We start from the raw sequence: 14,219 nt of genomic DNA on the forward strand, positions 1-14,219 counted from the left end.
TATGATTAGGCTGTAGCTGGCAGCTGGTTTCCGGCCCCGCCCCTACCGCTTCCAGATCAAGCACAGAGATGCCGAATGACAGGAGACCACTTGGCCCCAGGCTCCCGGAAAAAATCAAAGGGAGAAGAGCTGCAAACACCCAAGCTTTTCTATGGTTAAAATAAAAACCCATCCATCCATCCATCCATCCATCCATCCATCCATCCACTCATGTCTACTGTACCGCTGCTACTTTCCAGGTGCCTTATCAGACATGAGGGGTCCAAGGCATAAGCTAAGATGTGGCCTGCGCTAGAGGGTGGAGAAGACTGGGGAAAAGAGAGAACTGGGGATGGGTGTAAGGATAGGAAGTCAGTTCTTTGGGGGTAGGGGAGCAACAGATGTCTATCTCTGTAGTTGGTTCAAGTCTTCTGCAGAAACAAAAGGCTCCTGTGAGTCGCGTGTCCCCTCACGCGTCCCTTCTCTCCCACTGCAGCTGCACATCGTCCATTATAACTCTGACCTGTACCCTGACTTCAGCTCCGCCAGTGTCAAGTCTGAAGGCCTCGCTGTCCTTGCTGTTCTCATCGAGGTAGGATGTGTTCAAAGGGCTTCCTGCGGGAAGTCTGTTCCGGGGTGGTGTCAGGACCAGGCCTGTGTTCTGTGCACAGCAGTCCACAGTGAGCAGCTCCTGGAGAGGTCTGCCTCTAGAGCAGGAGGTTACTCCTCATAAGGCCTCTTGTCTCTTTGTTCAGAGGAAGCCTTTTCTGTATCTAGGCAGCTGAAAAAGACATGTCTTTTGTGACATTAGAAATATGAGCCCCGTCTCTAGCCCTGTTGCTTGGTATGGGGTCACCAGGCTGGGCAGGGCCCCATCCTGTGCCATCAGATGCGTCTGTCACGCATACAATACCTAGCATCCAAACTATTCTGGAGTGAGTTATTTACTTCATTCTGTGATGAATTATTTAATCTTAGAAAACAAGACTGGAGCCTGGAATGGGGCACATGCCTATCATCCCAACAGGTCAGAGGTCGAGACAGGAGGACAGCTGAGAGTTCGAAGTCAGTACGGGCTACATATCAAGATTTTATCTCAAAAACTTGGTAGGGCTGGGGACAGGTTGAGAAAGGAATGACTTCTGATAAGCTTGCTTTGTTTTCGCCCAGACAACTGGTTCCCGTTTCCCAATGTGCTTACTTATCTGGCTTGGCTTTTATGAACTCAAAGTTCCCCTAAATTCCAGGTTAAATGGATGGGTTGAAGTCTTCAGGCTCCTGTCAGATAACCAGGAGCACACCCGATATACCAGGACACTCGAGCCTGGTGTCTTAAGCTGAAAACTAGGTATCATTTGCTGCCAAAGGTCCAGACTGCTATGTTAACTCTCAACAATCTGGCAATGAGTCAGAAGTTTCTTTGTAAGGCAGATCCTCAGGGAAGGCCTCCAGCCCAGCCCTCTGATGCTAACTGTCCCAGCTCAACCTGCCTGGTCTCTCTTGCAGATAGGCTCTGTCAATCCGTCATACGACAAGATCTTCAGTCACCTTCAGCACGTTAAGTACAAAGGTGAGGGGCGCTAGGCCACTTATTCATTCACCGTTACACAGGATGTGGTCACACCTGTGCCACCTTCACAGCAGCATGAGGAGTGGGCGCCCAGAAAAGAGTGCATTCACTGGGCCTGAATCTGAGTGTTTGAGCTCAGCGACTGTGCTTAGCTACGCCTCTCTTATCAGGAGCTAGGCTGACACTTTCACACCCAATCTACCTCTCCAGGCCAGCAAGTGCCCATCCCAGGTTTCAACGTTGAAGAACTTCTGCCCGAGAGCCCTGGCGAGTATTACCGCTACGAAGGGTCCCTGACGACACCTCCTTGCTACCCTACCGTGCTCTGGACAGTTTTCCGAAACCCTGTGCAGATTTCCCAGGAACAGGTAGCAAGCCAGAGTCTGTATGGTCCCTGCCCATAAGCTGTTCTAATCAAAGACTTGGCTTCCTCAGAGGTCCATTAGCAGCTCTTCAGAGCCTCCCCAGATGGACTTGCCAGGGAAACACTGTAGAAATTACAAGGTAAGCGCTAAGAGGAGTTACACATTGAGCCAGGAAGATAAACACACTTCCCGCAGCTCTTTAGAGAGCTGCAAGCCCCGCAGTGGCTGGATGGCGTTGGCTGTTTAGGTGGGAGAGAGCCTGGCTCCTTTGGTGGGCTGGAACAAAGTCACACCAAGTTAATACGTGGGTCCTGGGATTGCAGCGGTGAGAGGCGCTGTCCTTGGAGCTCACGGTCCGGTGGTGTGAGCTGGGGAGCCATGCCATGTCAGAAGTCTCTCATCTTGCTACCCCATAACCTAAAACCACGAATGAGTGTGGAGTGTGGCGGAGGTTGGATGGAGCTGCATAACAACCAGCCCACCCCAATCCCTGCCAGCCCTCGCTGTCAAACGCCTGCTCTTTGTTATGAAGTGCTGAGCTGAGAAACCGCAGCTGGTAGGCGGACAGGAGAGGGGCCGAGCTGAAGCAGAGGTGTGGGGAGGCAGCTACAGCCTAACCCAGACGCTGCCATAGAAACCGGTGTGGAAATGTCAGGGCGCCAGCATTCAGAGCACCAGAGGGCCTCTACCCACTGTCTTTTATTCTGATTGGACTATACAAACAAGCCCAGCCACCCCCACCTGCCTGACCCCCTGCTGCTTGAAGAGTCGCTTTCCAGTTCAGGGTCCTGAAAGGAATGTGGTCTTGGTGAGAGGCTGAGGAGTCCTCCTTCTCTTCGGCTTTCCCTTAATTTGGGGCAGAGTCCGGGGTCACCAGGAACCTTGACAGCAGGGAAGCACTCAGCCCTAGTTAGTGAGACCCTGGGGATGGAGTAGTTCACTTCCTTTGTGATCAAATGCTTTCTGCCAAGCACCTCAGGGGCTGACTCCAGGGCCTTCCCGGCAAGTCCTCTCCCCAGGAGGTCAGGCCACCAAGCATCATCCGCTCAGGAGGCCCTGTTTTCACTTTCCCCCTCAGCTGCTAGCTCTGGAGACAGCTCTGTACTTCACACACATGGACGATCCTTCCCCCAGAGAAATGGTCAACAACTTCCGGAAGGTCCAGAAGTTTGACGAGAGGCTGGTGTACATCTCCTTCCGACAAGGTGAGAAAGGTGCCCTTAGGAGACCAGCTGAGCCCCGAGGCTGCCGAGGAACCAGAGTGGATCCGGGAGCTTTGGTGTGTGGGCTGCTGTAGTCTCCCTTCAATGGTCACCAGGCCATGTCCTGGCAAGGAAGGCCAGGCAAGGACCTTGAGGTACACGGGCCAGAGCTCTTATTAAGGCTGGGAGTTATCCACAGGTGGGGATGACCTGCTCTCTTCTGAAGAGCAATCTCTTATCCTGAGACACTCGAGGAGAGGCTTCTAACTTCCCACCGTAGACTCTCTTGGCATCAAGGGCTACGTACACCGTGCCCTCGGCCTAGCGAGATGAGCACACACTGCAAGTGCCCATAGATGCTTCTCTATAAGATCAAGGGTACCAGCCTTATTCCTGGCCACAGCAGCCCGTTAGGCAAGAAAACACTCTGGGTCACAGCCTTTTCTTTTTTTTAGCCTAATCTTGGCGCTTGCACCAGCAAACAGACTCCAACTTGAATAAATCTTAAATAGTTTTTGTTTATTCAACTACTAGAGATGTATTGTTCCTTCTATGTCTGTAACTACTGGGGTGCAGAAATTAACATTTCACTTGTTCAGGACACCGAAAGTGGGGGCGGGGGAGCAGAAGGGACAAGGAGGGCTGTTGCCGTCCACACCCATGTTTGAGCCTCTGAGATCAACCTTCTCACCACACCTTCCTGGGCTTTGCTAAACGTGGGGGTCTTGGATAATGAGAAGCAGTGGGAGTCTGCGGAAGTGCTCCCCATCACCTCCTTATGTGACTCTTGGATCCATGGGGCCAGCCATTCATATTCTGAAACAACATACAGAGGCCCACCTGTCAGAGGAACCTGTCCCTTTATTATATGAGAGTATAACTGTCACTTGTTCCTCTTAGTCACGAGACAACGAGGACTGTATTTCAAAGCCCTCAGCAGAAGGCGTGAGAAATCAGCCCTTCCGAGCTGACCCACCGACATGGCCAGCATCGTGTCTGTAGGCTAGCTCTGCGGGCTAGCCTCATGTCTGAAGATTTGTGTCATATGTTCCCCTCTCCAGATACCACTCACTTAAGGTCTTTCCCATTCTGTTGGTTTCTGAGTCTGAAGCACAATCTGGGAACAGGGCGGCCCTTCCTACAACCTGGAATGTGGAAGACTGTGACAAGCCGCTGGTTTTCTAGGGGATGCCTTGACTGCCCGGGGTGTTTTCACTTGTCCTGTATTCTAGGCACAGCAATCTCCTTTCCCATTCCTGTAAGTGGGCTATGTCGTATTTAGGGTTGAACAAAGCTACTTCCGTTCTCTGTGTTCTTGAGACGAGCTCCCCTGTATGGTAGGCTGCCTTGCAACCCAGTATGTAGATCCAGGCTGGCCTTGACCTTGTCAGCCTCTCCGGAGGTTGGGACTGTAGACATGAGGCGCCGTACCTGGTATGGACTTATTTCAGTTCTTAAATTTGAAAGCCTGGAGGTAACAGCTGTCACCCACACAGATCAGGCAAGATTTTTCTTATGGCCCAAGGGTTATAAGAGCTGTTTCTGAGGTAGTCTGTATGCATTCTTGGAAGGAAGGTAACAGATGCTTTCCCTGAAGTCAGGGGACCTTGATTCAAGGCATTGCTTTGCTTTCTCCTGGTTGTTTGTATATGATGTGAACAAAGCACAGCCTTCTTTGGCCCTGGTTTCCTTGGCCACGGGATGCCAGACTGGACACTTGCTCTGACATCCTCTCAGCGCCGACGTATTATGGTTCAAAATGTTGACTAACAACTGCCAATCCTGACTTTACATTGCAGGGTCAGTGTTTGGGGGCAGTTACAGAGGATCAGAAGAAACCATGCAGGAATTTGATTATGACAACCAAAAGTAATCGCCACTTGTGCCAATGGACTGTGGCACTGGCGCTAACTAGCCAGCTTCTTAGATGGGCTCAGGTCTGAGTAGCTGCTTGTAGACTAGACCTTTCAGGCAGGCTCGTGGCGGAGTGCTTTGGCAGGTGCTGTGAGTCCTGCTGGAGTAGGCTGAGGCGGCTCTAGACAGAAGCTTGAAGACTAATTCCTGGCTTGGGACATTACGACAGACGCCCCTGCATGGCTTGGTCAGAGCTGCTGCTTCCGTGAGGTTAGGCTCAGCTTCCTCCTTGGAGGATCTAAGGCAGTTCAAGGCAACCGTCTTCACTTAGACGCTGATTATAGAAACTTGGCCAAACTGTTCCCCTTCCCAATACTCTAAAACACAGGCAGCACACGAGGCTGTGTCCTGAGGCGAGGTGAAGCGACAGCGCCTAGAAGGCTCAGCTTCAGCCCTCCTCTGCTCACAGGTGCCAGGACTCACAAGAGCTTCTCACAGCCCAGCTGGGCCAGGTCAGGCTAAAATGCACTTTCAGGCCTGCAGTATGCGCCTGTCTGAACACACAGCCCCTGAGTGATTTGGGTTCAATTCTTTGTAGACTCTCCAATGGAGGCTCCTTTACAATTAGTGTCTATTTTATACAGAGTTTCCTTTGGAAGTTAATGAGAGCTAAGAAATCTAAACTTTTTCCAGGAACAAAAAAGTAATGTAAAAGGAATCTCTAGGAGAGAAATTGTGTGTGTGTGTGTGTGTGTGTGTGTATTCTGAAATTTAATCAAATTGATACAAATAGGACTGAACCATTTAACTCTCCCCTGCCACTTTCCTAGAACATTCTTTTTTTTTTTAAGGATGTATTTATTTATTATTATGTATAGTGTTCTGCCTGCATGTACACCTGCAGGCCAGAAGAGGGCACCAGATCACATTATAGATGGTCATGAGCCACCACGTGGTTGCTGGGAGTTGAACTCAGGACCTCTGGAAGAGCAGACAGTGCTCTTAACCTCTGAGCCATCTCTCCAGCCCCCTCCTAGAACATTCTTATAAAAGAAGGACAGGACCTGCTTCCTGCCTGGAAGGGGCTTGTACTTTAATGTATCACTAGGGTGGGGGTTTTCAACCCTGGCACTGCTGACACATGGGGCAGGATAATTCTTCTTATAATGGAGGCCCCCCCTGTGCCTTGTAGAATTAGCAGGTGTCACTCATCCTCACCCACTAGATGCCAGTGGCATGTTTCCACTTGTGACATTCAAAAAAATGTCTCCAGACACTGCCCAGTTCTCTAGGGGAGCTGGAGCAAAATGGCCCCATTGAGAAACACTCTCGCCACTCCCCTCCACCAGAGGACTGGTCAATGGCTTTGTAGGCTTAGGACTAGTTTTCTCCCTATTAGTATAGGATCCTAATGTATCTCATGTTCTTATATTTATTTTTAAAATTAAATCCTTATTTTTATTTTATATGTGTATGGTATTATGCCTGCATGTACATCTGTGTACTGTGTGTATGCCTTGTGCCCCAGGAGATCAGAATAAAGTGTTGAAACTGTAGTTACAGATGGTTGTGAGCCACCATGTGGGTGTTGAGAATCGAACACAACTCCTCTGGAAAACCAACCAGTGTTTTTCTGTCTCTCTCTCTGTCTCTCTCTCTCTCTCTCTCTCTTTTTGGTTTTTCAAAACAGGGTTTCTCTGTGTAGCCTTGGCTATCCTCGACTCACTTTGTAGACGAGGCTGGCCTCTAATCAGTGTTCTTAACCCTGAGCCATATCCAGGCTTTGGTGTGGCATGGCATGGAAACCTGAGTTTTGGATGATGATACTGAACAAACGAGCCTGAGGGAAGCCTCCTTCCCACAGGCCTGTGGAAGCTAAGTAACTGTCCTTCTTGTATAATTAGGTAAGGCTAGGAGACGGTGAGGGGGAGAGCTGGCTTTCCTTTGGGAGGGTCTGCAGACTCCTTCGTCCGAGCACCTTTCTGCAGGACCTCGTCATGCCTTGTCTCTTCCCTGTTTGTATGGGGCTTTCTCGCCTGGTGGTTGGTTTGACTGTTAAAGTCTCTACCACAGATGGAAAGCTGCCAGGCACTGTCAGTCAGCTCTGGAAAACAGCCTCTTCCAAGGAGGACTTGAGCTTGCCCTCAAGGCGGGGTGGTAGAGAGAAGACTCACCTGAAGCCAGCTCAGGTTTCTTGAGAGCCAGGTACCCTAAGTGAGGATACTGCAAAGAGCACAGGCCAGGGCCCAGAAGTGGGTTGCTTTCTTCCCCGTCAGTGGCACCAACTCTGAGTCCCAAAGGTGATGGATAACAAGGCAAGAGCCTGCCAAACCTTAGTACTAATATTGTCTGGCTCCTTTTAAGCATATTAGGGGTAGGGAAACTGCAGAAGATGAACAAGGAGGCCAAAAAAGTTTCTATAACTGTGTCTTTAGTGGGCCTGCTCTGAGGAGCTGCATGTCACTCACTAGGGATCTAGAGCCAGCGGCGGGGCCTTTAGATTCATGAGTGTGCTAGACTACTAAGCTGGCTGGACATCGAGTGTGGGGTGGGGCTCTAACCCATGGCTATTTGCAGAGTAACAATTAGAACCTGCTTGCCCTGGAGAGACCTGCATTGTTTTAGAGAAACTTTCAAAAGAGAGAAATCTTACCCAGCTAAGATGGCTAATTGTTGTTGTTGTTATTGTTGTTATTATTATTATTATTTATCATTTAAGACTAGAACTTATGTTCTGTGCTTATTGACTTTGTGTTTCTTCAAGTTTCTATTTATAAATAAAAGGTATTAGATAGAAAAGTATCACCGATTCTTCCAAGGTATTCTATGAAAAGCCAGAGACATTCCTCCCTTCAGACTCCTAGACCTGGATCAGGGGTCTGAACTCTCAGCAGCAGTCATCAAATGTGCTAAGGGAAGTCCTGACCCTCCCGCACACTGCGAGTATCCCCCATGCAGCCCTAGCTGTGCACTACAGGGACGGGGAGAACAAACCAACTGAGCCTTCCATCGCGACCCTGACACACAGCAGGCTGAGTTTAGGAACAACAGCTGGGAAAGGATCCCGGCTGATGCCCCCACGTTGGCTCTCTGTGGCCCCGTCCCTGTCCTCTCCGCCTCAACCCCTCCCCCCAGCTGCAGGGCCTCCTAAAACAGGCTAGGCACCTACACTATTCTTTTTGTCTGCCGTGGCGCTCTCATTCTCAAAATTCTTTTTAAGGCCCAACTTTAATCACAGCCTCTCAGAAGCCCTCCCCACTACCCTGGAGGTGGCTTACCAACCTCTTTCATCTGACTTATTCATCTCCATTGAAGTATGTGGCATATAATTGAGTAGTTATTTATTACAATACAGTAAAACCGGGGAGTGAGAATATTATACACACCTTATGGGCTCCTTAAGGGAAAAGGGCCTGATATCTCATTTTTTATTCCTGGCACCACGCCCAGGGCGTGTTATAAGCTTGCGAAAGGAATACGACTGATTGTTTCCTTTTTCTTCTCCTCCCCAAGTGTCTTCTCTCTAGAATGGTTTACACATAAACCTGGCCAGTTGTCAAATTTCAAGTCTGTCTTTGCTCTATTCTCAGTTTCCCAACAATGTTAACATAAAGCCACACGTAAGGGAAACTCAAAACTAGAATTTGCAGCCACGTTTTAAAGGCCTGGAGGAAGTTGCCAACTGATGCATACTTTTTGTTGCTCTGAGCTGACAGGGATATAAGCTCCCCAGCCTAATACCCATCACCACCTATACCCTGACAGCCTGGGACACAAGAGCTGGCATGGCACCTGGCTCAGAGCAGTGTGGCCAGCATGTTTGCCAGCTGCCCCATGATGTGTCTAGTGGTGCCTTTTGGGGACATTTCTTTGTAGAAGTTATTTTGTAACTGGATTGTATAAGTGTTGATGAAAAATAGTGCCCGGTTATATTATGCCCTCCAAAGAGAGTAATGTGTGTGTGGTCACCGAGGGCATCTTCCCTAGAAAAGTACACTTAGAAGGGAAGACTAGTGCTGCAGTCACTTGACCCTATCGCTTATAACACCACACAGCGAGAGTCACTTGTCACCATTCTGACACAGCGCCATGTTCTCAAACAATCAAACTGGCTTCTTTCCTAAGCCTGGAGACCACTGAAGAGTGGTCTCTGTGTAGATCACACATAACACGATGTCTGTGAAACTAGTCCACGTTCCCACTGGGCTTTGAAATAAGAGGCGATTGCATCCAACAACCAAACAAAGTTGAAAACAGAGATAGAAAATACTAGACTGTTGTTCCAGGTACGCCAAGACGCGTAAATGAGTGCTTGCTCTTCGGCCTGGACTTGTCTGTGTTTGTACTTGAGGCTTCAGAACACCTCAAGAGCAGTTACCCAGCATCCTCGGTGCAGCCAGATGCCAGTGGAAGATGCAACTCCTGAGCCAGCCCGTCCAGGTAGCAAGGCCTTTGTGTTAAGCAGCTCTCAACCTTCTCAGGTGTCCTACCTTCCTGGACAACACGGCTGTCTGTATCTGTGCGCAGTTTCCTTTTGCGTGTCACAGCGTCCTATCTCTGCTCCCTCTGACTGGTACCCACGTGCTCTGTGGAGGCCCTGGGCAGGCAGCGCTCCTATCTTCTCAGCACGAGTCTTCCCAGAAGCTATCTCAGGAGTGTTTTCTGCTAGGTTCTCATCAGCTGACTGTCATAGGCCACCTCTGAGAGCAAACCTGTCTCCATTTCCCCACCTGTCTCATGTTCTTCTGTAGAAACTGCCTGTCGCCATCCCTGTTTGGAAACACCCCATTTCTTTGTTTAAGCTGAACACAACCTTCTCCAGCGCTGTCCATCCCACGCCATCTCTGATACCTGTACTCTAGTTAACCACTGGCTGGCTGAGCCCCTGCTGAGGAATAACCTGCCTTTTCTCTCTGGCTCTCATCTTCAAAGCTCAACATTTCTCCCTGAGAGTCTCGTTGCTAGCTCTTTATTAGTAGATGCTTTGGCCCTGTCTTAATGGACCTCAACCCTACTGAGCAAGGTCTTTCTCTGCAGACCTTGGTTGGTGCTGTCTAAATTGGTAGGATGGCACTCTAAACACATCTTCTGCCTTAAGGCATCATGGGAGGTGTGGGTGGATAGAACTGTTAAGGTGACACGGTCATCAGAGTTTTTCTTCCTTGGCACTTAGGTTCTTTGCTTGCTTGGTCAAGCTGCTTTGTTTTTGCAACATAAAAGTCTTAGCTGAAAATTCACCTGTCCCAGTTTCTGGAACTTTCTTCATCTTCACCACTTTTTAGGCAAGCAATTTAGTCCCTGAAAAGAGGCCACCCAGGAGTTAAAAAACAAAAAACAAAAAAACTGAGAGTGCTGGGTTCAATTATGCCCTGTCAAAATGCTGTAGAGCGAGCAAGGAAAGATGGACTCTTCCTCCAGAGAAACTGCCAAGCTCTGCCACTTTGCAGAGAAGTTCCACTCTAGGGCCTAGCTCTCCATGGGCTTTGCTCACACAGGCTATGTGGTAGGAGCGCACAGCTGTGTGGGCCCATGTGACTCTCACATGTTTACGGTGACTGTGAAAGAGACGGTCCAGCTTGGACAGCCTAGCTCAGTGGCTTGCTGGTGACAGTGTTACATGGCTGAGTCAGCAGTATGAGCTTCTGGAGCTTGAGCGACAACAGTGTTTCTGTCACAGAGCTAGAGTAGAAAAAGCGAAAGCTTAAGGCAAAACTGAGCAAGGTCTGTGGGCACCATGACCCCCCCCCCCCCCAGCTAACTGAAATACTAAGTTATACTGTGCTGGGAGTTCTGTAGAAGCATGACCTTCTTCCCGAGTGGGAGCCTGCCCTCTGTACACCCCAAGCCACACCTTGCTCCCCACGTTCTGTTTACCAGGGAGGCCTGGCCAGGCTTAAGAGCTATGAACTACTGGTGGTGGCCAGCCAGAACAGGGACAGTCCACACCCTTGAGGACACTCTCTCGTGACTGACTACTGAGTTTATGCTCGCAGCAGCCCGGGCTGCTCAGGGTCAGGCCCGTCTCAGAGGCTGATGTGAAACTGTAGGGTGGTGGAGAAGAGGTGCAGGTATTATGGCTCCTGGGGAGTCAGGCAGACTCTAGCCACAGGACAGGAGAAAGCAGGCAAGCAAAACCTGAACCTGCAGCCTCAGGTCTCCTTGAAAGCCCCGGGGTAAATTTTTACCCTCTGCTGGCACCTCACACAGGTATAGGCTCTCTTTGTGTGTCAGACTGGGTGACCACTGCCTGTCACACTTGGGCTTGCAGTGTAAGGTTGAACAAACACAACAGACAGGAAAACAGGAGGTGGGGGGGGGCAGAGGGGTAGGCAGGTGTGAGCACACACACAGACACACACAGACAAACACACACACACACACACACACACACACACACACACACACATACTATAAGTCTCAGAAAACCACCAGAAAAGACAATGCATGTAAACAGAGACGGCTTCGCTTTGAGGACATGGCTAAGAGAAAAGAGGAAGAGCAGTGGAACCTATAGGAGGCAGGCCAGGGCTGCTCAGGGAAGGTGTAGTCACAGGTGACTGCGCCCTTGGAGATCCCTAGTAGGCTATGGGATTTGACCTTCAGGGGACAGGCCCCATTCAGAACTCGAAACTCACCCTATTATTTCTAACAGTGGCTCCCTGGAGGGAAAGTCACGATACTCTGGTCTCATGAGGCAGAGAGGATATACCGGTAAAGCAGAGAAGTTTATCAAGTAGGGCCAAGCTGAAACGGAAAAGAAAGAACCCAGACATGATGGTAGAGCAGGTGGGAGTAGAGGGCTGGTGGCAGGGTCCATACGAGGAAGATGGGTCCTGGAGAAGGAGACGCCAACACGCCAAGGGAGGCTGGCTGCTAGCCATCTTCGCCTTGCCTTGTTGGCCACTACGACGACAAACTGAAGCCTTGTCCTAGCAAAGGAAGTGCTTGCGATAAAGGACCAGAAGAGAGACAGTATGATCCCTTAGGTGGGAACTCCCTCTTCCCCATTAACCTAAGCCAAAAAATAACAACCACCACCCCTGGCCAAATCTGAGTAAGCCCAGGATATCAAGCAAAAAAGAAAAGGTAAAGGTTTTTTGCTATGCCATCATGGTCTGGCTCTAGATTAACTTCCGATCTTTTCTTCCCCCTCCTCCCCCTCCCCTTTTTAAGTAGGAACCCTTACCGACACAGGACTGAGTTTGGGTATGTGGCCTCCTGAGTGTGCATGTTACAACTGGGTGATGCCATGATTTTTCAGTGTGATCTGGGCCTGTGATACTTTCAGCCCATCCTCTCTTGCTTCTCTGCTGTCGCTTTGGCTTCTGGTACCCCTCAAGCTGCTCTCTAACGTAAAAATCAACTGCCAATCAAATGTCTCCCCAATGAAAGACCGAGTCACGCTGTGATGTGTATGCACAAATTCCATTTAGGACATTCTGTTGGTTAATGTTGGAGGCCTTGCCTGGAAACATTCCTAAGCCCAAGGCTGAGGTCAGGTGGCTGGCCACATGACCTTGACCATGGGGTTGGTTGTTTGGGACCGCAATGGAAATTGGGGGCAACGATGATAGCATTACCCCCAAGAGATCTTATATCCAGCGGGCTAATGTAGATCTTATTCTGTAGCCCAGTGTTTCTCAAAGTGTGGGCCACAGACCATAAACATCAGCTGGAGATGTTTGAAAATGAAAAGCATATTTCTGAGTCCAGGGTCCAACCGATCAAACCGAGTGTCTGAGGACTGACCTTTTGGAAAGGTCATTCGAACACAATGCTTGTGCAGGTTTGGGAACCCCTGTTAGAAAACCACTGCAATTTGTAAACGCCCCTCTGAGTATAACCTCCAGTCGGTGCCACAAAGCCAGAGGCCAGAATCTGAGAACAGAGCTGGGCAAATCATAATGTTCTGAGGACAACTGTGTAGCCAGCACCTAATTTCACGCCCATGTGCTATGATGAGGGTGAGGTGTGGAAATGGGGCAGGGTGGGAATGTGACATGTGCTCCCTGCCTCTTCACCAGGAATCATCCTCTCAGTGGCCCTGGCTGGTGCTCTTGGCATCTCCATTGTCCTGGCAGTGTCCATTTGGCTCTTCAAAAGGAAGAAGAGGTGAGCTGGTTTGGATTCAGAATTTCCTGTTCTGATGTGTGGCTTCTGTGCCCATGAGGGCTGGTCTATCTGGCAAGGCAACTTTGCGGAAGAGCCTTTATGTAACCAACACTATCCCAGGAGTGCTGCTCTCCAAACGCCAGTGTCCTTGTATGAAACACTGGTCATGTGAGGGTCACTGTGCTTGGGTGTGGAGGTCACCCTACCGGCCTTGCTCTATTACCAGTTAGCCGGGTCCTCTGGTCTGTGTTTGTCTTTGCACCAAGATCTTTATATCTGGTTTCTCTTCTGTGAGCCTAAAAAGAAAAATGAAGAAAAACCTGATCGCTCTCTCACTCATGCTAGCCTTTTGCCCATGGTTTTATTGCCATGCTCGGCTTCTCCTAAGGCATAATTTATTTCTCTTGGTATGGAAAATAAGGCAGCTTCTAGGAGTTGGGCCATCAGAAGAAGTTTGAAGTGGGGGTGGTGAGACCCTCAGGATGCAGGCCTACTATGAGCTGGCCTTGACATCGGAAAACAAATGGGTTCTGTTTCAGTTGGTGCTTAGTGTTATACCATCCTCTCCAAGACCAACAGACCTGGGAAAGGTCCCCAAGAGAGGAACCAGGACTTCTAAAACTCCTCCATCCCACCCCTGAGCCTGGCCGCTCCCTGGCTCCCTCTCTCTCTGCTTTTTGACTAATAAGACTTGTGTTCTTATTGTTCCTGTAGCAGAAAAGGTGACAACAAGGGAGTCATTTATAAACCAGCCCTCAAGAAGGAGACTGAGGTCCACGCCTGAGGTCCCTGGCACTCTCAGACATCCAAGGAAGGACCTTGCTTTGGACACTACATACTTTGGCTCTCTGGACACTTGAAATACCTCAAGGTGTTCTCTCGAGCTCGCCTGTACCCCCTTCCCCCAGACTCTTGTGCGGCTTCTAGCTGGGGCTCCCCTGTTCTGTTGTCACAGCCACCCCAGGGCACCCAGTGAATGGGATGATGTGCACTGGGGCAGGAGCCTTGAGCTGACTTCTCTAGCTGCGTGAGATGGCTAAAGGTTCTGAACTCTGGCCACGAACCTAGCCTGCTGGTGGACTGTTATGGTTTCCCATCCTGGGTTCTTCCTGGTACATCTGTAGTGTCCTGAACATT

The 14,219-nt window shown here is 49.8% G+C and overlaps 1 protein-coding gene across 3 annotated transcripts in view; it reads left to right on the forward strand.

Moving 5' to 3' along the window:
* The window catches only part of Ca12 (carbonic anhydrase 12), a 52,653-nt gene extending 38,434 nt beyond the window's left edge, over positions 1-14,219 (forward strand). Inside the window, exons 5-11 of one of the 3 annotated variants that reach the window (XM_051156697.1) lie at positions 476-571; positions 1,486-1,549; positions 1,760-1,917; positions 2,993-3,119; positions 12,144-12,176; positions 12,995-13,082; positions 13,797-14,219. In XM_051156697.1, the coding sequence (XP_051012654.1) occupies positions 476-571; positions 1,486-1,549; positions 1,760-1,917; positions 2,993-3,119; positions 12,144-12,176; positions 12,995-13,082; positions 13,797-13,866 (636 nt within the window). In that variant the 3' untranslated portion in view covers positions 13,867-14,219. The remainder of the gene's footprint in view (positions 1-475; positions 572-1,485; positions 1,550-1,759; positions 1,918-2,992; positions 3,120-12,143; positions 12,177-12,994; positions 13,083-13,796) is intronic. The other 2 variants (XM_051156698.1, XM_051156699.1) reach the window with 2 other exon arrangements.

Source organism: Acomys russatus, chromosome 14 (genome assembly GCF_903995435.1).
Source record: "Acomys russatus chromosome 14, mAcoRus1.1, whole genome shotgun sequence".
Taxonomy (NCBI): Eukaryota; Metazoa; Chordata; class Mammalia; order Rodentia; family Muridae; genus Acomys; species Acomys russatus.